At 46.2% G+C, this 24058-nt stretch overlaps 1 protein-coding gene across 5 annotated transcripts in view; it reads right to left on the bottom strand.

The window, feature by feature from the left end:
* The window catches only part of LOC135308161 (monocarboxylate transporter 2-like), a 38191-nt gene extending 18800 nt beyond the window's left edge, over nt 1-19391 (bottom strand). The window contains exons 1-3 of one of the 5 annotated variants that reach the window (XM_064432984.1): nt 19335-19391; nt 16103-16357; nt 15615-15872 (exon numbers count right to left, since the gene is read on the bottom strand). In XM_064432984.1, the coding sequence (XP_064289054.1) occupies nt 15615-15831 (217 nt within the window). In that variant the 5' untranslated portion in view covers nt 15832-15872; nt 16103-16357; nt 19335-19391. Of the gene's footprint in view, nt 1-5545; nt 5766-15614; nt 15873-16102; nt 16358-18646; nt 19016-19035; nt 19195-19334 lie in introns of those variants that run through there. The other 4 variants (XM_064432981.1, XM_064432982.1, XM_064432983.1 and 1 more) reach the window with 4 other exon arrangements.
* Nucleotides 19392-24058: the final 4667 nt, after the last annotated feature.

Below are 24058 nucleotides of genomic sequence, written 5' to 3'. Positions count from 1 at the left end.
TCTGGGACAGGCTGGCATCTGGGGGAAGAAACCTTCACATGTATGAATTCCACTTGGGGGGAATGGATTATAACTTACTCCTTGGCTTAACACCATTAACAACCCCCCAGCCAAAACTCTTCACTTCCTTCTCTCTAGTTCTTATTAATCTTGGTTTTTATTAAATCTATCACATCTCTATTACTGCTGCCTGGTGACCTTGATAGCTCCAATGAAGGACAAAATGATAAAGCTTTGTGACCAAGTCCACGAACACAGAAATATTTCACCTGAACCTACAGTGCTATTATTGCTTTTAAGTAGAACAGAGCTATTTAAAAAAATAAAAAATATAAGCTCATACGTGGTGACCTTGCAGAGCTGGAGTGCTCTCTGAGAGTCAGGAGAAGTATATGAACCTGCAGCACCATTCATTACAGAAATCAAATCATTCCTCATCCAGCCTTCTTATCAAAGCCTTGGATTCTGAGGGTGCTGCTGCCCTGGGGATTGCCCCAGCCAGGGGAGGATGTCATGTTTGCACAGCATGGGGAGGCTGATGGGTGGGGAGGGTAAGGAAAAGGGGAAGTCCAGCATCAGCAGCTCCAGGGAGCACCTGGCAGGGCTTGGGCAGGACAGCAGGATGCTGGATATCCACAGCTCTGTGGATAAACAGAATAACCTCCTTTCTTTTGTTTCAGCCTCCACAAAATACCCAGGTGGAAAAGCACATCCCTAGGGAAATCCTAGAGAGTTGACATGGGTGAACACAACCTTGTCCTTGAAAAAACCCACCTCTCTCCCATGCCTCAGTTTTCCCTTGTTTCCCTCCACAGCTCTTTGAAGGCAACTGAGGTGGGTGGAGAGCCCTGGGTGGGGTTTTCTGGAGGCTGAGGAAGTTTAGGTAGAGTCTGGACCAGAGCAGGAGAGAACATTGGCAGTTTTGATTAAGTTAAAAACTGCAGAATCAAACTCATTATTAATATAGCTTTATGCCACTGCATGTTGTAAGGTTCTTTCTAAACCTGTCACTGCAATTTATCATGCTAGCAGTGTAATAAAATACAGCTATAAAATTTTGGATTAAATGTTCAAGGTCAATGGTGGACTTTCAGCTTCCCTATCTCTTCCTTGCTGCTTTAGCAGATGCTCTATTAAGTACTTACAAGCTCTGGGAGAAAGTTTTTTTTGGAGGAAAAGATTTAGTTGTGGAGCATTTCCAGAATTAAATCTTCAGGTAATTTGATCTTCACCAAATTACAAACCAATAAATTACAAGACTAATAAACACTGGTTGGTTTCAGGTGGAGGCTTTTTCACCAGAAACACTCTCATTTTTATTGTGTTTGCAAAATGTGACTCTCTGATGCTGTCTTTGTAAAATATACAGATGGTGATTCCTTAATTTTAATGGAAATTTGGATGTGAGAGAGCAGCACCCTGGAGATTTAGGGGGAGTTTTGCAGCAGGGTATAGCAAAACTGAGACCAGATTCCACTGCAGTGCATTCTGAATAAAAACAATGATGGTGCTGATGCCATGAGCCTGAGCTTTTTGTGTATTAAAGGGCAACAGAAGCAGCACATATTTACACCCACAAGCTGCATACAAACATGCACAGCAATCACAAAAGAGTGAAATTCTTCAAAATTGCTAAAAAGAAGCTCCAGTGTCCCCTGGTGTTGCCCCAGCTGTTCAGGACAAGCAGCTGAAATGACTCTGCAGGAGGATCTGCTCTCTGAGCTGCCCTTGGATGATGCCTGTTATTCCATTATAAAAATGGAGGAAGCATTTGGCCACACAGTCACCATTTAAAAAAATTTTAAAAAAGAAAATGCAGATCCTGTCCTAGTATTAAATTATTTTCTCTGTTCTGGCACAGGTGCCAGGAGGCTGGCTCATTGTTCAAGCTCTAACAGTTGGCCATAGTAAAAGATATTCCTTCTTCCCACGATCCTTACCTCTCTTGCAGCCTCACAGGAGAGCATAAGAGCTACAAGAACATTACTGCTATTAAATTAGTGGCATCACTACTTCTTATTTTCAGAATGTTTGGCTGTTTCCCCTGATGCTGAATAGGGCAACTAATTTACTAGCAAATTAATACTGCTTATCTTTTCTTTCCTGAGAGCTTTGCTGCCTCCTGCTTTCCCTGGCTAATGGCATTCCCCAGGGACATCTCTGTGGCCTAGCTTGAAATGTGTCACCCTTAAAAGTAGGACAAGAGCAGCTCAGTTTGGTGAACCTGGCACCACCACACTGCCCAAATCAGGAGGTGCCAAGGCCAAAGGCTTTTGGCTTTGCAATGAAATTGTTTCCTAAATAAAACTCACCCCTGTACGTGAGGTAAAATTTTGGGAATCTGGGTCTTGTGTTGGCAAAGTGCCCAGGTTTGCAGATTGCAAAAAGCAGCCCTGCCCAGGGCACTGGCAGCACGATGGGTGGTGCTGCACATTTTGGGACATTTGCTGTGTCCTCCTCACCCCCAGATCCTGTTACCTGGGGGCTGAGGGGCAGCTGAGAGAGCACCTTTAGGGAAGGATGATGCCATGGCCCTTGGTCCCTTACAGAGACAGAGAATCATTAAACAACCTCTAAGATCATTGATCAGATCCTTTTTCCTTTTTGCCGTGCATCAAAGACTCTGCTCTGCAATACCTTTCTCATTTGGGGTAAGGAATGAGCTCTTCACCCATGACAAGAAAGAAAAGAAAAGCAGAAACATTGTAAAAGAAACCCTTCTTTATCAGATTGATAGGGCTTCAGCCTGTGGGATTTGGTCAGAGAAAAGCAATGTCCCCTCGTGCTCCTCACTCTCAAACCTCCCAGCCTGCCCTCTGCAATTGGAAATGTGGAATTGCTGAACAGGAGCTCTGGCAAGAGCTACAAGTACCCCATCATAAAGTCCAGGCTATCCACTTTACTGCACAGTAATCTGTTTTACTACTTGTATTATAGTGACAGAATTGTTTTCTGCAACCTAGTTCAGATTAAGAAACTGGGGGATAAGACACATTAACTTCTGTAATATATATTGCCAGAGCCCTGGCTGGTATAAAACAGCTTCCTGGGGGAATTCAGCAGAAAGTGACGGGCAGAAACAGTCCTGGCTGCTGATTTTCAGCTTTAGTCTGAAAAACTGGAACTCCTTTGGTGCTACAAGCAAAGCCTCAGGTGGTCACTGTAAATCTGCATCCATGCTGTCAAAATCAACACAGCTTCTCCAGTGGAGATTTGGTTCAGTTCATGTATTTTCAGAAAATAAGCTTCATTTGCATTATTTATGAAATGCAAACACAAGCTTTGTTACAGTGTAAGCAGCACAGTCCAAAACCAAGTCCTTAGACCAAGGAGAACACCAAGGAAACCAGGCACAGTATCAACAAAAGCTGTGGCCAGTGAAAACATTGAAAATATTGGCCTCTGCATGCCCTGCCAGGGCACTGGGCAGCCAGGCTGCCCCTGGGGCTGGAGGGAGCTGGAATGGGACAACCCTCATGGGATTGCCTTCCATGGCCATACATGACACAGCAAACTGGCCCCTCCAACCCCCAGGGACATGTCCCCCCTCCAGGGACGTGTACCTGATGCTTCCTGTGCTCAGTGTCCCCACAGGGCTGCAGACAGCATCCCCTCCACACAGCCTGTGGCTCTTCTGCCTCATTTGGGGGAGGAAGGGAAGGGATGGACATGCTGTGGCAATAATCATCTGGTTTGGTAGCTCTATTAGCTGCTCAGAAGTATGTTGAAATCTTGGCGGTTTTAGAGTTTCTTATTTTGGAAAGATTAGCAAAAATTAGTGTTAAACTGCTCTCTGGTTTCTCAGCAGAGTCCATCAAGCCTTGCACGCTCACAGGCACTGCCACAGAGCAAAACCTGGGCAGCTCAAGGAGCTGGCCTTTAATAAGGATTTCCAAACCCCTGGAGTCATGCATAAGCTACACCCACTCTGCTGTTAAATGCCCACTCAGTCAGAGTGTTAAACACACTCTTGGACACTTGTGTTTCATGCTCCATGCCCCAGCAGCTCCCACCACTCCCTGTCTGCAGCCACTGAGCCACCCAGCACCTCAGCCAGGGGCACAGGGAGGATCCCAAGCACCTGCAGAGCAAGGGAAGGGAGGCTGTAACTGGAATAACTCTGAGCAGCTGCAAGCAAGAGACTGTACCAAGGTACAGACACCTGCAATTCAGCTGTACCATCCCCCACAGCACCGTGCAACAGCATCAGGGAGAGTGAAGTTAAAGCTCCTGCAAAAAATCACATGCTCACTTAATCAGGATAAAAGTCCACTGCAACATCCCAGGTACAGAGCTCACAGCACTGCCTGGAGAGACAGAGAAGAAGGTGGGCTGGAAAACGAGCAGCTGAAAGGAGGCAGAAGGGATCAGAGCAGCATTTCACCTGCTCCAGCACCTCGCTGGCATGAGCTGAACCTCAAGGGGCTCAAGCTCCCCATTGAAATCCCTCTGAGCAACTTGAGGTGCTGCCAGTGGCAGGGTTAATCTGCAGGCCATGCTCCTCACTTGCTCATGGTCAGGCAAAAAGCATCTCTTCCATATCAGGGGAGGGGACAACATTTTTTATTGGAACACAAAGCAGAGCTGCCAACAACTCACAGAGGCATCCAGAGAGCCCCCAGCCCACAGGTAAATACTTTGGGTCTTTTATTGCAATGTAATGGGACAGGCAATGGAACAACAGCACTGGCATAAGCAGGGGATTTCTCTTTCTAAACCACTGCTTGGCTTCTGCCCTCCAAGTGCTCCATTTGTGGGTTCTTGTACAAGAACTCAGCCTTTGCAGAGCTCATCTCTGTAGGACCAAGTCTGGGTTACAACAGAGAGGATTACAATAGGTTCTGACTCAAGCCTTGCTTCCACCTTACAAACTTATATAAAGCAACTTTTTCATTAGCAACTGTGCTCTTCAAGAAGCACTACAGTGCATTATTAAGGAAAAAATAAAACCACCTTTGTAAAAACAAAGATTATTCTCAAAATTTCTTTAATAGACAGGATAAATATTGATGAAGCTTTCTGCAATTGCAGAGTGTGGTTCCTGTCCACCTCCAGCTGAAGATTTAATCAAGGGCAGCCCATGTATTTTATTCAGTCATGAAAGTGATATTGAAATCATAAAAAAGAGCAGAGTTACATGCACTGCTTTACAACTGATAAGAATGACTGGCGATTTCATCGCTGTCATTATCAGCTGCCACAATAAACAAGCAGCTACTTCATTTATTATTCTGCTCCACACTCAGCTCTGGCTGAAACCCAGACCTAGTTATTTCACACCAGCCTATTCTCAGGGCTTTTTCCCCAATGCCCATAGAAAGTTTTCATAGGTAATCTTCTGATTTCTGTGTGGGAGCCCCTCAGGCTCCACATATGACTTGTCTGCCTAAACAAACATTTGGAAACATGGTCAGAAAGTAAATCTGTGCATGGTGCCCACACAGATGGACACTTGGTTGCTCTGCTGTGGCCCAGAGTGGAGATTCCTGGCTGACAGCTGCTCCTACAGCACCCCATGCCCAGGGGCTGGTGCAGGACCACTCACCTGCGCCGTAGGTCGTGGCCAGCATGATGGAGGAGACCCAGGCGATCTCGCTATAGGACGTGCCAAAGAAATCCTGGATTTCTTTGAAGAAGATGGCCAAGCCTTTGGGGAAGGCGTAGGCGAAGCCGATGGAGACGAAGGCGCCGAAAACAACCACCCAGCCCCAGCCGCCATCGGGCGGGCCGGGAGCGCGCCCGGCCGCAGCGGGCTCGGCCGGCATGGCCCGGGGCCGCGCTCCCGGGAGCCCTGCAACACAAAGGGTGCGGGTCTGCCGTCAGTCCCGGGGTGCTGCTCCTTCGGGGCCTCTGTCCCGGGATGCTTGCTGCTCCTCCAGAGCCCAGTCCTGGCGTGCTGCTCCTCAAACCCCCGCAGTCCTGAGGTCCTGCTCCCCCGGACCGTCAGTCCTGGGATGCTGCTCCTCCACAGCCCAGTCCTGAGACCCTGAATCCCCAATTCCGGGATGCTGCTCCTGCAGACCCCAGTCCTGGGAATCTGCTCCCCTGGACCCCCAGTCCTGTGATGCTGCTCCTCCAGACCCCAATACTGATATTCTGCTCCCCTGGACCCAAACTCCTGAGACCCTGGACCCCCAGTCCTGGGATGCTGCTCCCTTGGACCCTGTGTCCCAGGATGATGCTCCTCTGGATCCTACTTCTGAGATTCTGTTCCCCTGGGCCCCCCAGTCCCAGGATACTGCTCCCCCCAAACCCCAATCCTGAGATTCTGCTCCCCTGGACCCCCAGTCCCGGGATTCTGCTCCCCTGGACCCCCAGTCCCAGGATGCTGTGCCTCCAGACCCCAGTCCTGAGATTCTGTTCCCCTGGATCCCCAGTCCTGAAACCCTGGACCCCCAGTCCTGGGATGCTGCTCCCTTGGACCCCTTCTCTCAGGATACTGCTCCTCCAGAGCCCAGTCCTGAGATACTGCTCCTCCAGACCCCCAGTCCCAAGACGATGCTCCCCAAACTCCCAATCCTGAGATTCTGTTCCCCTGGACCCCCAGTCCCGGGCCGCTGCTCCCCTGGGCCCACCCTGCAGTGCCCACACACCTCGGCTCGGGTGAGTCCCGTGCGCCGGCAGCGGAGCGGGACGGGGCAGGAATGCCACGTGTACCGGGGGAAAACCAGAAACAGCGGCTGCAGCCGCTGCTCCGCCCCTCCCCGCTGCCTGCCGAGCCCCGGGACCCCCGTGGGACCCCGGTGGGACCCTGGTGGGACCCTGGTGGGACACGGGAGCCGCGGCCGGACCCACCTGCGGAGCGGCTCTGCCCGGGCCGGGCGGGGACACCAACCCCGGCACTCGCATCCCTGGCTCCAGCCCCTGTCCCCTCCCGTTTCCTCGCCCCCAGCCGAGGCAGCAGCACCAAACACCCCGCGGGTGTTAATTAAACCACCCTCAGCTACTTAAATGCAAATTATTCTTTTTTACTTCCCCTGTCCTCTTTTCCGCACTAAGTCCCAGCTATTTTCTCCTCTGTATCAAGTTCTCTGCTGCTCTTCTGCCCCTGGACCCATCATCATTATAAAAATAAAAAAGAGATAGATTTTCTACACGGGTAGATGCTGATAGGACAAGAGGGAACAAATTTAAACTGCAAGAGGGGAGATTTAGATTGAATTGGGAGAAAATTCTTCACTGTGAGTGTGACGGGGCATTGGCACAGGTTGCCCAGAGAAGCTGTGGCTGCCCCATCCCTGGAAATGTTCAAGGACAGATCAGACAGGGCTTGGAGCAACCTGGGATAGGGGAAGGTAGCAGGGGGCTAGAACAGGATGGGCTCCGAGGTCCCTTCCAACCCAATTCAGAATTCTATGGTTCTGTGATCATTGCAGACTCCTGCCCCCATTCATGCTCACCAATTTGCTGTGTATTCTAGTTTTCACATGGAGCTCTGGTTGGGAAAACATTGAGCAGTGTTTGCTCTGGCTGGGAAGGTGCAGTTTCACCACAGACCTTTTATCTTTCTCAACCTTTCCTCCCCCTGGCTTAGCTAACAACCCTGTATGTGTGTCCCATTTTTCTGCTTGCACCATGAAGTAGGTGAGAGGGGAAAAAAATCAGAGTCTTGTTCTGCAGTTTACCTGGCACAGTCAGTCTGGAGCTTTAGCATCTCCTCACAACACAGCTGTAAGATGTTTTATTACTGCCATTTCTTTCTTCCTGTAAAGCTGAGTAAATTCAAAATGACCAGAAACCTTTACTCTCAGCTGTGGGGTCACAGTGTGGTGACTTGGAGGGTTTTATTTTGGTACAGCCCTGACCCACTTTATGGGCTGTGAGGATACCAGCATTCAGTTGCTTCAGCACCTGCTTTCTGTGTTCTGTTAAAAATCAAAAACAAAACCAAAACAGAATAAACACACCTGAGGTTGAGCTTGGCACATCCTTAGCAGCAGCATGGAAGGTGGGAGGACGGATGGAAAGCCCAGGAGCAGAGGGATGGAGAAGCAGGTACAGCTTCAGCTATGGAAGCTGCAACAACTCTCAGCTGGAAAAGGAGAATTTCCTCCTCCAGAAACACTAAATTGTGTGTCATGCTAAAAAAGGCCCCTGCAGCCAACCCCAGCAGGACACCTCCGGGTAAGCTTTCACACAAACTCATGGCAAACTCTGAACTGGGGCAGGAAACCAGTTGCAGCAGGCAATATTGGGGGCAAACAAATGATTTCTAAAGATGTCTAAATGTGGTGTTTGCACTGCTGCTGCTGCTCTGAAGAGAAGCTCAGAAGCAAAAACAGAAGAGCCCCAGGGCAGAGGGTGGGACTGGCACTGGAAATCCTGGGCTCACTAGGTCAGAAAGGACTTCCTGGCAATTTGGGAGCCTTGGGCTCCTCTCAGAGCAGCTGCCTGTGCCAGTGCTCCCCCTCCACAGCCTCTCCCCTGGGACCAGGCTCTGCTTTCTCATCCACTGACAGCAGACACTTCCTGGAGGGCAGGTTTTTTAATTTGCTGGCAAGCAGCAACGAAATTGATTAAAATTGCAAAACACCTTTTCAAATGACTCATTTGCCTATCACAGTATTCCATGTAAATAAGTGCCTGCTATTGTAATTCCCAGTGCTCTGCTCCAGAGCTGCTCAAAGAAGAGGAACAGGCAGGGAAAAGGAGCCAGGAGCAAAACAGAATCTGAAACTCTTCCTCTCCCCCATCTTCCAATCCTTACAAAGCTTTCTGTGACAATTCCCAGGTCACAATTTTATAATCAAATGAACTATCAACCTTTACTAATTGCAGCCCAAGGTTTGATGGACAATATTTAAAATTTTAGAACCACAGAATGGCTTGGCAGGACAGGGAACATCCCCCTGGGTGGAATGCTCCCTGGACACCTTCCAGCAGACCAGGTTGTTCCAAGCCCCATCCAACCTGGCCTTGAACATTTCCAGAGATGGGGCAGCCACAGTTTCCTTGGGCAACCTGTGCCAGGGCCTCACTTCACTTCACCCATTGAGTGGAGCACTTAAGTTCCCCCCAAAAAAGTGACTAGTGAGGACAACTTGAGTGTTTTTTCTTGTCTTGGAAAAAGAAAAAATAAAAAAATAAAAACAACAAAAAACAGGGTCGAGGAAAACCTCTGGGCTCCCTCAAGAATCAAAACCATTTCTATTTATTTTCAGTGAACCACTTTGGTACTTGGAAATAATTTTATTCAGTGCCTTTTATGCAAAGCAGTTATAGCAGCCAAAGGTAGAAGCTACAACTCTGTAACTCCAACTGAGTTTTCCCTTCATTGAGTCTTTGGAAGTCAATTAAAGACTTTAGAAATTGCTTCCACATTACAAAAAAAAATCCATACCTAGCTCTGCTGCTTGGAAACAGCATCTGGTAAATGCCAGAAGAGGTACCTCTGCACTTCTTTAAAGGGCCTTTAATGGCACACCCCATTTCTTAAACCTGCTCTATTGTCATGTTCCATTTGCTCATAAAATGCTGCAGCAGTGAAATCCAATCCATAGCCAGTTAAAATGGAGCTCCTGAATTAATGGATGAGAATATAGGCAGCAATTTTCAAAACCAAAGGGCTGGACCCATGTGATACCATCACTGGAAGATGAGAATTCCCTTCTCCAGAGGTACTGAAGCGGGTGCCTTTCTAAAGAACATCCCCTGCAGCTGTCTTGTGTGACCTGTCCTAGGAGAGAGACATCCCACTCCTCAAAAAATAGGCACATTTATTTATGTTCCTAATAAATTTCTTGACTTTTTCCAAGGAATCAAGCCATACAGATACAGAGTAATACTTGAGAGTAGATTTTAACTCACCAAAATTCTTGGCTCTGGACTCCAACCAGATGCCACCACAAAATGCCAATTTGGGAACAAAGCACCATTTCCCATCCCAGTAGCACAGAATTACCCTTGTACCTGGTGTTCTCCCCACCTGGGCATGACCAGGCTGATAAAACACATTCCTCTGTGTTTAGCCGCAAGACTCCAGCACTCAGGGATTCACCACTAATATTTTCATGCCTGGGTTTTTAACTAAAGGGAACCTGACTCAGGCTGGTGGCTCCTGGGGCACTGAGCAGCAGGAGGGGTGCAGGCAGCACCCAACCAGCAGGTTCCAAGAGGCATGTGTTGGTCAAACATGGTCAGTCCACATCCCCTGACTTCTCCTTGGCAATTTGGGAGGGGAGGAACCTTTAATTTCCATGCAGCCTCTTTGCTGCGGTGTGAGATGTTCTGCTGCAGGCAGAGCCACCAGCCCCTCACCCCCTGCACCTGGGGAGGGGGTGACACTGCACAGAGCCAAGTGACATCAGTGCTGGCACCAAAACCACCCGGGGCACTGGCAGAGCCTTCTGGCTTTGTTTTTCACTGAGTAACATGTTTTACAAGGGGGTCAAGGAGAGGTGGAAATAGAAAGTTATGAAATATCAAACTTGCTTTTTGCTAAACCCCGATATTAATGGCATGAAGTGCAGACAGCAGAGGGATTCATGACATGCAATAAGTCTCTCCAGAGCCAGGAAAACTCTCAGACAGCCCCAGCCCTGTGTCTGTGCCATCAAACCAGCCAGGTGCATGAAGCATCACGGCAGGATGTGCTGATTTCCTGGAGAAAACAGAATAAACCAAGCAATAACATCACTTCTTCTGTTTTTCCCTTGTTGCAGGAGTTTAATCAGCAGCTCAAACTAAAACATGCTTGTTGGTAAAAAGATGGTGACAATTAATCTAGACCTAATAACTGGAATGCTTTCACTGGGGAATTAAAACAAATTATTCCTTTGCTGTTGCATCTTTGTCTCATTTACATTTTAATCCCAGAAGGATCTTCCTCTGTTATATTTGGAAAATGACTGCATAGAAAGGGAAAAACAACATGGCTGAAGTACTCAGAGATGCATCAAGAATTTAGCTACTAACTTTTATGGCAGAAGTCTGGTGATGCCAAGTCCTAAATGGCTGAAAACGAGGAGAAATACTGTGTTTTTTTCCAAACACTGCTGAATGCAGAGCCTGAAGGCATTTAAAATTGTGCACACAAAGACAGGCAAACAAACAGGGCAGGAGGTTGTGTTGAAGGTGTAATTACACATTAGCCAGAGCAGAGCAGCTCACTCTTTCTTTGTACTGAAAATAAAGGGGACTCCACTGGTGGCACTCTGTGCAGATGGACACCTCTGCCTTCTCCTCCCTGTGCCTCCCCAGTTCCAGACTCAAACCTTGTCCTTGTGAGGATTTACCGCAGGATAAGGAGTCCAAACATTTTTACTCAAGGTAAACACTTAATGAATAAAGACTCCTTAGTGTTGCCAAAGTAAAACCAGTGTGGTATCCCCCTCATCCCAGTCTGCCTTGCCCACTTAACCTGCTTGTGATTTCTGCTGCAAGTATTTTTGTGAGGGTTTCCTGACTCCCTTCAGTGAAAGGGAGCCAGGTTAGCAAAGATCTGCAGCTTAGACAGCCAAAAGTAATCTGGTGAATTGTGTCAGATCCAACCCCTCCACCAGCACCATGTCCAAGGTGTGGCCCTCAGCAGCTGTGTCACATCTGGGTGCAGAAAACCACTGCTGTCTCCAGCCCATTTCCAAATGAACTCCCAAGTAGCTCTCAGCAGGGCAGAAAAAGGATCAGCTGCCTCAAGGCTGCCTGAATAACTCTTCACCAAGTTGGAGATCTTTAGATCTCCTTAATGCCTGATGATGTTTGAGAGAGGAGAGACCTTGCAGGACCACCATGCAGAGTGATCCCCACTCCAGAGCAGCACAAACCTGGAACTGCACAATGCTGACTGAGCCTGAACGAGGGTCAGTGACCTGGGGACAGGGGGATGTCACAGCAGTTTCCAAGTAGTCTCTGGAACACCACTGTTTGCAGATCATAGTACTGCTAGTCATTACAGAAAGCAGGTATTTTCCAAAAAGATTAACCCCACCTCACCCAAGTTTTAAGATGGAGGGATATTCAATTATAAGCACAGACAATTATCATAATGAGGCAGCTGGGGTTTTGGTGTGGCTTTTGCTTCCCCACCAAATAAAACTGTGATTGTAACTCCACAAGGGTGTCTCCTCCTGACATGAGTTTCCCCAAGAAATCTCTCTCTGGGACTGCAGTGTTCTGGGAGCAGGTGCTGCTCATGTTTGTAGGACACCTTTGATCTGCTCCAAGGACAGGGATGGTCTGAGCAGTCTCAGCACACAGTGCTTGTCACCAGCGAGCTCTGGGCAGTGTAAGAGAGCAGGTGGGAAGCAGGACAACAGGATCAAGCCTGCAGCTCCTTGGAACACAACCAGCTCCTCCTGGTGGGGTGGAGGAAAGCCAGGAAGCTCCTCATTACCCTTCAAATTCAGTAAAACGCTGGGATATGGAAACAAGAGACAGAAACAAACCTGGGAGGAGCTGAGTGCGGACATCACGGGGTGCAGAGAGCTGTAACACCCCTGTGCCCTTAACACAGGGTGGTGCAACTCACAGCATTGCTGGGGGTGAGCTCAGCAGGCTCCTGGCCCTGAATTCTCTGTGCTGCTTTGCCCTTCTGGCTGACCATTGTCAGCAGATTGAGCAGGGTGCTTTAGCATTAACTTTCAAGGTCTTACACAGGGAGTTCTTAAGGGACTTGCTGAACTTCTGACCTTGTACATCCCTGTTACCCCACAAGGACAAAAAACAGGAGATTTTTTTGGTCCAAGTGCAGTATTTACTCAAGCCTGCTGTAATCCCAGGCTTACAGACTGACCTTCCCCTAAGTTCCACAGAAATGACTTTTGGTAAAACATGCTTCAAAGACCCACCTGTTGCCTGGGTAAGGTTCACAGGGCACTCCATTACTTCCCATTCCTGAAGACCTTTGGGGAAGCCCCCTTTCCCAAAATCCTTGAGGCTGAAATTTGCCAAACTTCTAGTGCTACAGTTCAGCAGGTCAAACTCAGCAGCTGAAAGATGAAATCCTGGCTCCACTAAAGGTGATGGCAAGATGCCTGATAACCTCAGTGCAGCCCAGGCTTTACCCAAAAAATTATGTTCAATGTTTGTTGAAGCTTTTATTTTCTATTTACTCTAGTGCAGGCTGTCCTAAACAACTGTTTTATATACAGATAGCTGCAGCTTTTCTAAATACTGTAAAATAAAAGCTGGGGTTTGAAGGGATCCCCTGCATTCCTCCAACCACTCTGGACAGGATTTGTTGGTGCTTTCCTCCTTCCTCAAACACAGCATCTTCACTGGATGCTACAGAATTGCTGTAGACTTATGCTGCTATAGCTGAAAGGAAGATCAAACTGAGTATTCAATTACTTATGCACTCAAAGGTATTTATTCCCTGAGATGAAAGTCCTAAATCTGTTATTATTGTCATTCCCTCTTCTATGGCTATTAGCATGCTGCTGCTTTCAGATCTATGGAGATGTCAACACCAGTTACTGGCAGCAAAACTGAAAGATGAGAACATGACAGGGAAATGTTTAGAATTATGAATCATGCTCAAAAACAGATGAGACACTTGATCTCCCTTAATTCTAGAGGAGTACACAGGGATTTTTCCTCAGATTTATGTTTTTCCATTATCTATTTCAGATGCTGCAGGGATTTAAAAGCTGAGTGAGGTGAAGAGCAGCAGGTCCTGTCTGGGGGACAAACTCCCAGAGAGGAAAGGTGTTCTTGGAGCAATGAACACGGGGGTTTGTGAGAGGGACAGGACCCCCCTACCAGCGCTGAGCTCTTGGCCCAAAGTCTGGGTAAATATAAATGCAATGTTGAAAAGTTGACTTTCTTCACAGCATCTTGTGTTTTCCTGCTTGTGCTGCACCCTCCTGTTGTTACAAGTGGCATCTGGGAAAGTCAGGCACTTGCACCCACAGCTGTAGTTTGTAATAACAGCTCTGCAGCAAGATGGTGTCAGGAAAATGTATTTAAAGATGGGAAGATCAGTGATGAAAGCCACAAGTCTGGTACTGGAATGGCTTCTTCCTCCATCAATACCACAGCCAGCAGTTCCCTTGCTGTCCTCTCCTCTATTTCCAGCCAAATGTCAAGGACCCTCACTCAGGGAATGTGGAGAATAAAAAGCCATAAATCCCAGCCACTCTGAGACGTGTGCAGTGTCTGGTGCTCAGTTTCAGACATCCAGCTTCCAGAGGGCCCTGAGCAGCCACCCTGAGGCAATGACCCCTCTAAATGAATCTCTCTTCAGTCACTCTGACTCTGTCAGCCCTTCCCAGCTCCTGACACAAAACCACCAGGGCCAAACAGCAGCCAGAGGATACACAGCCATTGTTTCAGAGGAAATCAGTGTTCAGCAGAGCTGCTGATTTATTCCCCCTGGAAGTGAACCCTTCTGTCCACCTGCAGCAGAAAGCACAGGGAGAGAGCCCAGGGAATCTGCCTCACTGACAGTCTGATCCACTCCAGCCACGCCTGAAAAGGCTCTTTCATCCCTCACACCCCTCTGGTCACACACATGTCCTTTCACCTCAATCCATCCCACACCAGCTCCTTTTTTATTGCCATGTAAAACCAGTTCCTAAAGTCCAGGAGAGTGTTAGCCTTCTGTACACAGAATGTACCCTTGATCTTTGCAATGAGTGGCCCAGGAAGGCTCCAAACCACCCTGTCCTGAAGGTGAGAGGGTACCAAGAAGATCCTTCCATCTACAAGTGGTTTTTTTTTGTAATAATCTTCCCCAAAGAATGTCATAGACTTTTTTTTTTTTTTGAGAATACAGAATTTTTTTTTTGAGAATGCATAGGTATGATGTTACTCACACTTAGGTGGCTATTCTTATGTTCTTAAGTGTTAATCCTTTTACCTTTCACCCTTGCAAAACCAGCTAAGAACCAGCAGGATCTGCTGAGAGCCCAGGAATAACTGCCTCAGCTGCCTAAACCAGATGATCTCTGCTAACCATTAACAGCAAGGTTAACCAGCTGCTCAGACCAAAGTGGCAGACTGATAACCTGGAAAGGTCCCTCAGGGAACATCCATTTGATGGTTTCATTATGAGGACAGTAGATACCTTCCCACAACAGCAATTTTTGCAGCCAAGGTAGAGGTGAAGATTTTCATTTGAAGAAACCAGTGAATATGGGGTTTTTTTAGAAAGATTCTGCAGAGGAAAGTCTAAAACATCATCCCTTACTTAGTTGAAGCAAGATTTTAGCAAGAGATTTAGGGAAAAACATATTTCAATGCTGTCTCAAGATATACGTGCACATATTCCATATCTGTACATCAGCAAAATTTGGGGTTTTAGTTTCAGTGGCTTCTCTGTTTTCATGAGTACAAGTCACACATTTTGGCTCAAAAGGAAAGACAAGAATAGGAACAGAACAAAAGACTAAGTATACTGAAATAACTGCCCAGACTGAAATAATTCCAAGCCTCTACTCACCCACGCATAGCAAGATTTCTGATGATGAAATAATTGATGGCTTCATATATGTTGGCAATAAAAACTCACCAGTTCTGGTTTTCTCAGTTGTGCCAATATGTATCATCAGAATACAGAAATCCAGACTTAGAGTTAATATTTTCCAGGAATTTTCTTAAAGAAATGCATTCCCCCCTTTTGGTGTAGAACTCAGATCTTCTCTTTCCAAAGGAAGATCCAGCCTTGCTTCACTTACCTCCTCCGTAGGTGGTAGCACACATGATGGATGTTGTCCAGGCAATCTGGCTGTAGGAGATGCTGAAAACAGCCTGGATCTCCTTAAAGTAGATTGTGAAAGCTTTAGGGAAGGTATATGCAAACCCAATGGAGATGGAGGCTCCAAACACCACGGCCCAGCCCCATCCTCCATCAGGGGGGACATAGCCCAGGTCTGAAAGGACTGGAGGAGACATGGCCAGAGCAGATTCCAGAGCAAACCCTGCTTCCCAGCGTCCTGCAGAGCAGAGGAGACATGTGCTGTACAGAATGCTCATAACATGTGGTCAGGCATCATTTTAAAGCAAATTAAATTGATTTAGAACTACAGAGAATCACCCACTTCTGAAGTCTTAATCCTTTTGCTGCCTTTTAACAGTTCTATTGTTCAGTTCTAACACAACCAAGACCACCCTTCCCTCTCCAATAACCCTGTCCAGCTCTTCCACCTGCATTTTAGATACATACCCTCAAAATACTCCTATGGCCTCCATGTGCAGGGGCAGACCTCCGTTCCAGATGAAGTCAGTGCCTTCACTTTCTGCTCTGTGCCACACCAGCCCGTGGCTCTATGTCCCACCTTGGGAGATGGCTTCTGGAGGTTTCTCCTGTCACAGTCCCTGTGGAGAGAGCCCAGTGCTGTGGCTGTGCCTTTTTCAGGGTGAATCCTCCATTGTGTACTTCTCAGACGTGGGTGGGAGTCCTTATGATTTCAGGTGATTCCTGCTCAAAAGAAGAATCCCCATGATGTAAGCAGCAGCTGAGCAGCCCCACATGGGCCCAGCTCCCCTGTTCTGCAGGGGGACAGGGCTCTTCTGGCTGTTGCTTCCCTCAAACCAGCAACCAAACTGAGAAACTGCTTGCAAAGGGGCTGAAGTTCCTCCCTACTTATGGGCAGCAATTCCACTCGTGCCTGCCAGGTTACCAGATTATGCTCAGGAACAGCACAGATCAAGGAGGGCATTCACTCATTTGCATTCTTCCCATTTTCCCTGGTCATTAAAATAAAATGAGGATTAAAAGGAAAATAAATAAAACAGAGATGTCTTTTCTGTGAATCTTTTGGATACATCAGGGTTGAGTTTTGGAATCCCTTTGCAAAATAGCAGACCTCCATTGAAAACTTTCAGTCCTGCTCTGAAAAGTAATCACTGACTTTTGTTCTTGTCATAGCCTCTCTTCACTGTCTTTTTTTGCTACAGACCAAGACCATTCATCTCCATTTATTTTTAATTGAAGGAAATTTATGTAAGCCACTGTCCAGTGTTCTAGAGGCCCTTAAAGGGTGAGAGTTTACTGGGAGAGGATCACCACACCTGCTCCATCCTCACCCTCATCCCTGGGCATCCTCTCCCAGCCTCTGTGGGTGAGGAGCAATGGCCAGACCCAGGGAGGGTCTGACCCACGAGAGGATTCACTGCCATTTACACACAACCACAGAATGGTTTGGGTTGGAAGGGACCTTAAAGACCATCCATCTAACCCCTTTCCAAGGATTTCACTGGAACATGAGAGGAACTTGACTGTGACTGGAAAAATTATTAGCACAAAATGTTAATATTTAATAAATCCACTATAGTTTCTATCTGGATAATATGCAGGATGGCAAGTTGTTGGGTTTTCTGAGATTTCCTTGCTATATCAAGAGATTACCAACTAAGTCTTTTACAATGAAATGATAAATAATAAGGAAAATGCCCCATCACACTATAAGGGATGCTCTGTTTTAATTTCAGGATCAGCAAGATTGTACTTGCAAAGTTTCTCTTGCTCTGATATTAGGTAGTGAAGTGGTCTGACAGATATTCATGAAACTTTTTTTTTTTCCCCTTACAGGTACCCACAGTATGTGGAACACTCTGATGCAGAGTCTGTAATACCCCATCATCTAAGCCTTTCCATAAAGGGAAATAATTTTCTTTTAGAATTACATTAACTCGACTTCATTACTGTAGGGTGAGATTTTAAAAGGAAAACCCAAGTTAAAAAGTAACAGTGGTGATGTTGGAATGCCTGTCTGTTGATGTTTAAGAGATCTTATTACTCATCAAATTGCATTTCATTGCACTGCTTCTTTCATTTATGGTTATTCTACCCAGTTTAGGCCATTCAAATATTATGGAGACTACCAAGCTCCTAAAAACATTGACATATACTAGTGGTTCTGAAATTAGGCAAAATAAAACTGATTAAGGGGTGGTTAGAGTGAGGACATATTTCCTTATTTAACATTATGTTTGGTGTTCCCAATCTACCAAAATTTAGAACATGCAAAATTCTCAGGTCTCTCAAATTCAAATTTTTTTGGTAGTCCTTTAAAAATGTTGAGCCTGAACTTTATACATGGGATTAAAAAGAAAGGCTATTTTTTATTACCACCAATTCTAAAATTATGACTAATTATACATCACATTTAGAAGTTTCACATGATGAATATATTTGTGCATTTAATTAGATTTTTTGTTTAATGAGGGATATATTGAGAAGATAGTAGCATAAAATCAGACCATGGTATCACATCATTGCCCAGATTTTCTATATCAAGGTAAATTAATACAGTAATCCAAAGAGAGGAACCCAAGTTAAAAGAAAATATAGTGTACAGTCAAAAATAAAAATCACACCAGCTGCCTCTTACTTCCCCAAGTCTAAAACAAGGCTTTCAGAGGAAGATTTAGGGGAATCCAACTTTGGGATTATAAAATTTGGGGTTGTTTTTAGAGGGTTTAATAGCCTGAGCAACCAGCAGGCAGTGATGTGACATAGTCCCAGTCTCCCCTCATTCCTCCTGTGGCATCCCCTGAGGTTTGTGGGACATCAGCACCAAGGAGGGCCCAGGACCATTCTCCCATGGGCATTACCCCTTCTGTTAACACCCTCTTAACCACAACTTTATCATTCTAAAGCAAGAGTTGTCTTTGTCTGGCACAAATTTTTTTGTCAGCTCTCTCACTTTACCCCATTTCCTTTTTGCAAAGTTGAAAATTCTGGATATCCCATTTCTCCACTTACCACTCCCTGCAGGCTTCCTGCTTAATTCCTTTTAGTTTATTTAGACTTATTCTTTAGACAAGTATTCTGGATCTTTTCTCCACTATTCTTCAATCCTCTTCAGGAATCTCTCTGAGGCTACAAACAACAACTTGGAAATAAAGGAATTCCAGGTCTCTTCCACAACCAAGGCCCTTACATCTCGATCCAGTTGACATTTACCATCCTCTTTCCTTGGTTTATTGAACTGCTATCTTTTGAAACCAACAAATACAATCACAACCTTCATTCTGTAACCCAGATCAACTGGGGACCTTCCTTGGACTCTACAATTATTTTTCCACACCACTTGTTTCACTTGGTCGGGGCTGGGTTTTCTTGCTAGGTGACAGCACCATGAAAAATCAAACCTGGGTCTGATGAAGCTTCACCTGCTGGTCCAAGGGCTCCGTGGGGCCAAGGTTCCCTCCACCCAAGCACAGCATCACCCACAAACACTCACTGGGCACTGGGCTGCTCCCTGTCCAGCAAGGCAGCACCGCTCGGACCCCAGCCCTGGCAACGCCGGCTGCTGGCTCCCCTGGGAGTGACCTGCTGCCTTTTAAACCACCAGCCCACCTCATCCCCCACCCCAGGGGAGATCAAAGGTTCTGCTCTCACTTGGAACACCCTCTGCCACCCGTTAGACCCAAAGGCTGCTGTGTCTCACATTAACTCCTCTCGAACTGGGGTGGTCCTCCACAGCAAACTCTCCATTTGCTGTGCTTGGAATGCTGGCATGTCTCAGCTGCCTGTGGATGTTGATAAATTATTTGTCAGATATCGTTTGTCCTTGTACATATTAACTTATTCTTTCTTTACAATGTGTTTTTGCAGGCTCTGCTCCCACTCTGGTCCAGGGAAATTTGCATGGAGGTCTTTGCCCATCCTGGTGTTTTGCCCCTCTGCCTGAAGTTCTGCATGACTTCTGGGTCACCCAAAATCCTGCATCTGATTGATTTTGACCACCCAATAAAGGTATTGACAAGCCACAGCAACACTTATCAAGGGGTAAATATCACCCTGCAGTGCAGGGAAAAAGCTTCAGAAAATTCCTGAATTTTTTACCAGTAGCCAAGCAGTTGACTTGGACAATTAAATGAGCAATGTCTACAAAGCTAATCCATGCTTTGGAAAGGTTAATTTAACCCAGTTTCAGTAGGAATGTTTCCACCAGACTTATGTTGCAAATCCCCATTTGGGGGATTTGAAACATTCCCCTGTTGTGTTTATAATCCCAATGTTGCAAAACACCACTGAAGCACAAAAGAAAAATAGGAAAAAATCTGATTGTAGGTGGGCCAGGGAAATGCTTTCATCCAATCTGAGTAGAAAATTAATCAGAAAGGAAAATGGAGGCAGGAAAATTATACACCCCAGTTAGCTTTCCCAGTCAGCATCTCCTGTAGCCCATATTTCCTGCCTTGTAGCCACATGCAGTCATCCACTCTTCCACAGCAGATATCTCTTCCTTGCAAGGAAGCAATTAGTGCCCAAACCCACACAGAAGTTCCCAGTTTGCTTTAGCACAAAAGGCTGCAAATGGTGCTCTCCTAGGCAGCTCAGACGTTCTTCTCACAACACAGGACACACAACATTTAAAAGGATTTTCTACCAGGCAGTTGTAACAGCTTGATAAAAAAGTCTCCAGTGGTCAAAAGACAGCAAGATAAATTCTGGGGAGAAATCCATTGAGGGCTATTAAACACAGAGATGTCACCTCTGGCATTGCAGATGGCAAATTGCTGGAGCTTGGGGAGTATTGACAGGCAGCTCCATGCTTGTCTCCCCAGGCACCCACCATTAGCTCAGAGTCAGGGAACAAATTCCAATTGCACATTCCTTGGCCTGATCGATCCTGCGGCCCTGCTCTTTCTGCCTCACCAGTCATGGCTCCTACCAGTTATTCTCTCTAAAAATGTTTTACAGCCAGAAATATAACAAGCATATCTGGTGATTTTTCTGCCTTCTGAAAGGAGTAAATCCTTAAGGGCAGCTGTAGGTGCTGTGGGGATTTGTTACAGGTTGCTGGAGGTGCATGTGGTCCTCTGTGCTCCACCCCATGCGAGGGCACCAGGAGCTGCCTGTGGAGGAGAATGCACCCACAATCAGACCCAGAGTTCATGGGAGTCATTTATTCCTAAAAGTGCAGTGTTGGAAGAATGCTACTGTAAAATAGAGTGGCACTGCAAGCAGTGAAATCCCTTTAGACTTTCAGAATAAATTAACTTCTACACTTCCAAAGATGTATTTTCCCTTTTGCTTGTGGATACTCAACAGCCCCCTTGACACTGAGCCATTTTAGACTGGTGCTCTACCAAACCAAAACATGGATTTGCCTTTGTTAGATATTGTCCCTCTTTCCATTTCTGTGTTAACAGCAATTGCCTAATTTATATAGGTTTTTGCTGATAGTTACTGCCTGTGACCATTTCTAGTGCACTTCAGAGACAATAGCAACTCATACTATTGCTCTTCAAAATCACTTTGGAAAATCTTGGACACCTCTCTTGTGGCTGAGATGTACAAAAGCAGCACAAACTCCACTCTTTCACTGGCCTATGAAAAATTGAACTTGAAGGACTAATCCAACTGCTTTTTCTTCTTAACACTTCCACGCCATATACCAGTTTTGATATAAAATGTGGTATAACTTTTACTTAAAATGTAAATTTTCAGAATAAAGACAATTTCAGCACTTAATTTATTGGCTGTTGGAGAAGGTTAATTTGACATTCACCAATTATTCCTACCCCTGAACTTTTCAGAATTGATAAAGAAATCTCTTACTGAAGGAATATGAACTGAATCAATCTGGAAGGGTTTAAGATAATTCAGAATTTATCTGCAAATCTTTTTCTGCAACTGATGTGTCGCATACCATCTGGACTTCAAAATAATTGATCTAATGGAATTTATAACTGAGTTTATAGATAATAAAAAATTAGATATATATCATTAAACAAAAGGATCAAAAGCTGGCACAAAGTGAGCAAACAGTTCACAGTTCTTGCAATTGTGTGACAGTGAGGGCTGCAAAGCAAAGGTCACGTGCAGATCTAAGGAACACAGAGGGCATTCCTTAAAACAGATATATTTGGTACCATTTAGGTTGATGTTTTACAGGTGTGTTATCATTGCTAGCACTCAGTGACACTTAAAGGTCTAAACACGCACACAGAATGCGTAAATTTGGAGCTGATCTGTTAAAAGACAGCAGCCTGAGGTTGTTTGGGCACAACCTCCAGTCCTGTTACCCTGGTGGGGCTTTGGGACCTGGCTGTGCCCTGGCTCACAGCCATAGAAAGAAGGAGGGCAGAGGGGAAAGCTGTGACCCACTTGTATGAATTACACAGAGGTCCTTCATGCTGGGAAGGTCTCCCCAGCATCCAGGTGCTGCAAAGACTGGAGCATAATGCTTTACCTGTTTCCTTTTAGTTCCTCTTCATGCAGATCTAGGCCTTCTCCACTCAAAGCTTGTAACATGCAGGAATTCACCTAATCCTTCAAAAACAGTCAAACCCAGCCAAATGTTCTCCAAGTGGGGATTTTTAGCACTTTTTCCATGAGGAAATACAATACTCAGGGTTCTGCACACATGCTCGGTCACTCTCACTGCCCCCCAACTCCTCAGGTGGAGGCTGCTTTAAATTCCATTTTGTAGAGGGCCAAAGCTTTCAAAAATGTAGAGTCTGTACAGGATTTGTGTCCTACTGGTTGGTTAAAAACAGAGACCCCACCAGCACCTTCTGAAAGGGAAAGCTGACAAGTGCCTTTGTTGTACTTCAGAAATTCCTCTTGGAGAGATGTTAGAAATCAGTTGGTTTTGCTGCTCCTAAACTTGATCACATATTCTTTGTAAAAGTTAATAAATACCTGCCTCTTCGAGTAGATATTTGTATCATTATTTGTGTAAAACAGAAAAATCGGCAGTGAGGCACGGGGACCTTTGTGAGATATTAAGAAATGGGAGAGGTTCCAGCTCTGCTGGTCTCACCCTTCCATCTTTGAGAGGCCCAGGGGGTAGAACATGTGCAAAGAGATAAGGAGAAGGCAACAGCTGGATGGTTCTTTCCCCACCTCTTGGCTGCACACGAGTGCCAAGCTGGAGACACTCCCCTGCATGCAGCATGCACTGCACAGCTCTGGGGCACAAACACAGTGGATAAGTTCATTTAATTAATGCTGCTTTGCTTTAGGGGGTGTGCAGGGGTTTGTGCATTCCTGTCCTTCAGGAATTCCTGTCCTTCCAAAAGGAAGTCTGAAAGGAAAAAAAATGCCAAGCAAATAATTGCATCCCCAAACTGCAGACAGAAAGAACTCTCAAGGCTCAGCTACTTCTCTCTTCAAAAGAATATATTGGAATTTACTTTAGTATCCAAAGAAGGAAAGTCCTTTTTGACCCTTACAAGAGTACAATCATTTGCAAACCTGTGGCTCCCCAGCTCCCTCGGTTAGCTGCTCGCCCTCCTTGCACCTGAGCAGGTTAACCTGACCCTGCAAAGTCATCCTCTTCTGTTACAGCATTAGCATTGTAACACAGGCCAGCATTGAGAGGATTTCACAAGAGTTCCACAGGAACTTGGGACGCTGGGGGACAATCCATGTATCTGTTCTTTGCCACGACAGCAGAAGAGAAATTAGGGAATCAAAGAGCATGGTTGAAACACTCCTGTCCCTCTCTTGCTCTGGCCCTACTTCCATCTCCTGTGTATTTCCTGCTTATGCAGGAACTGAATTCCTTTTTTACTCACACAAGTGTCTTGTCCTTTTTATCCAATTTCTTGTTCATCAGGTTGCATCATTTTAGACCCTGAAGGAAGTGATCCCTTAATACCAACCAGCTCTCTTGGACTCCTGTTCCCTGCAGGGCCTGTTCCTACGGGATTGCTCCAAGATCTCTGAAGAGGCAGCCTGGAAAAGCCTCATGCTCTGTCATGCTCAGGTGGCTTGTAGCAAACACCCACAGCAAACAAACTGACCAGACCCCCTACGTCTCAACTCACCCACCCCAAGAGACACTTTGACACATTCCAAGACATCAGCCACCCCAAGACACACTCTGAAACACCCCAAGTGCTGCCACCAGACCCACGGTGCCTTCCCGGTCTGTCTTTCCCACAGAGTGCAGCCCTCCACAGCAACATGCCAGTAGAGGAGCCAGCCCAGCACAGCTCTGCAGCCACAGGGGATCAGAGCCCCTGACTGCACACAGGCACTGCCTGCAGAACCTGACAACATCAGCACCATCCCCAGCAAGAGAATCCCATGGTGTTTTCCCAGGCTGCCATGGCTTGGCATCTGCACTGGTCATGAGAGCCTGTGGAAGGGAAGAAAGGCTCTCAACCAACCAGTATCATGTACAAGCAGTTCTGCTGCAACCATCACTGCAGC

Source organism: Passer domesticus, chromosome 9 (genome assembly GCF_036417665.1).
Source record: "Passer domesticus isolate bPasDom1 chromosome 9, bPasDom1.hap1, whole genome shotgun sequence".
NCBI lineage: Eukaryota > Metazoa > Chordata > Aves > Passeriformes > Passeridae > Passer > Passer domesticus.
This window is presented reverse-complemented; position numbering and strand designations above follow the sequence as displayed.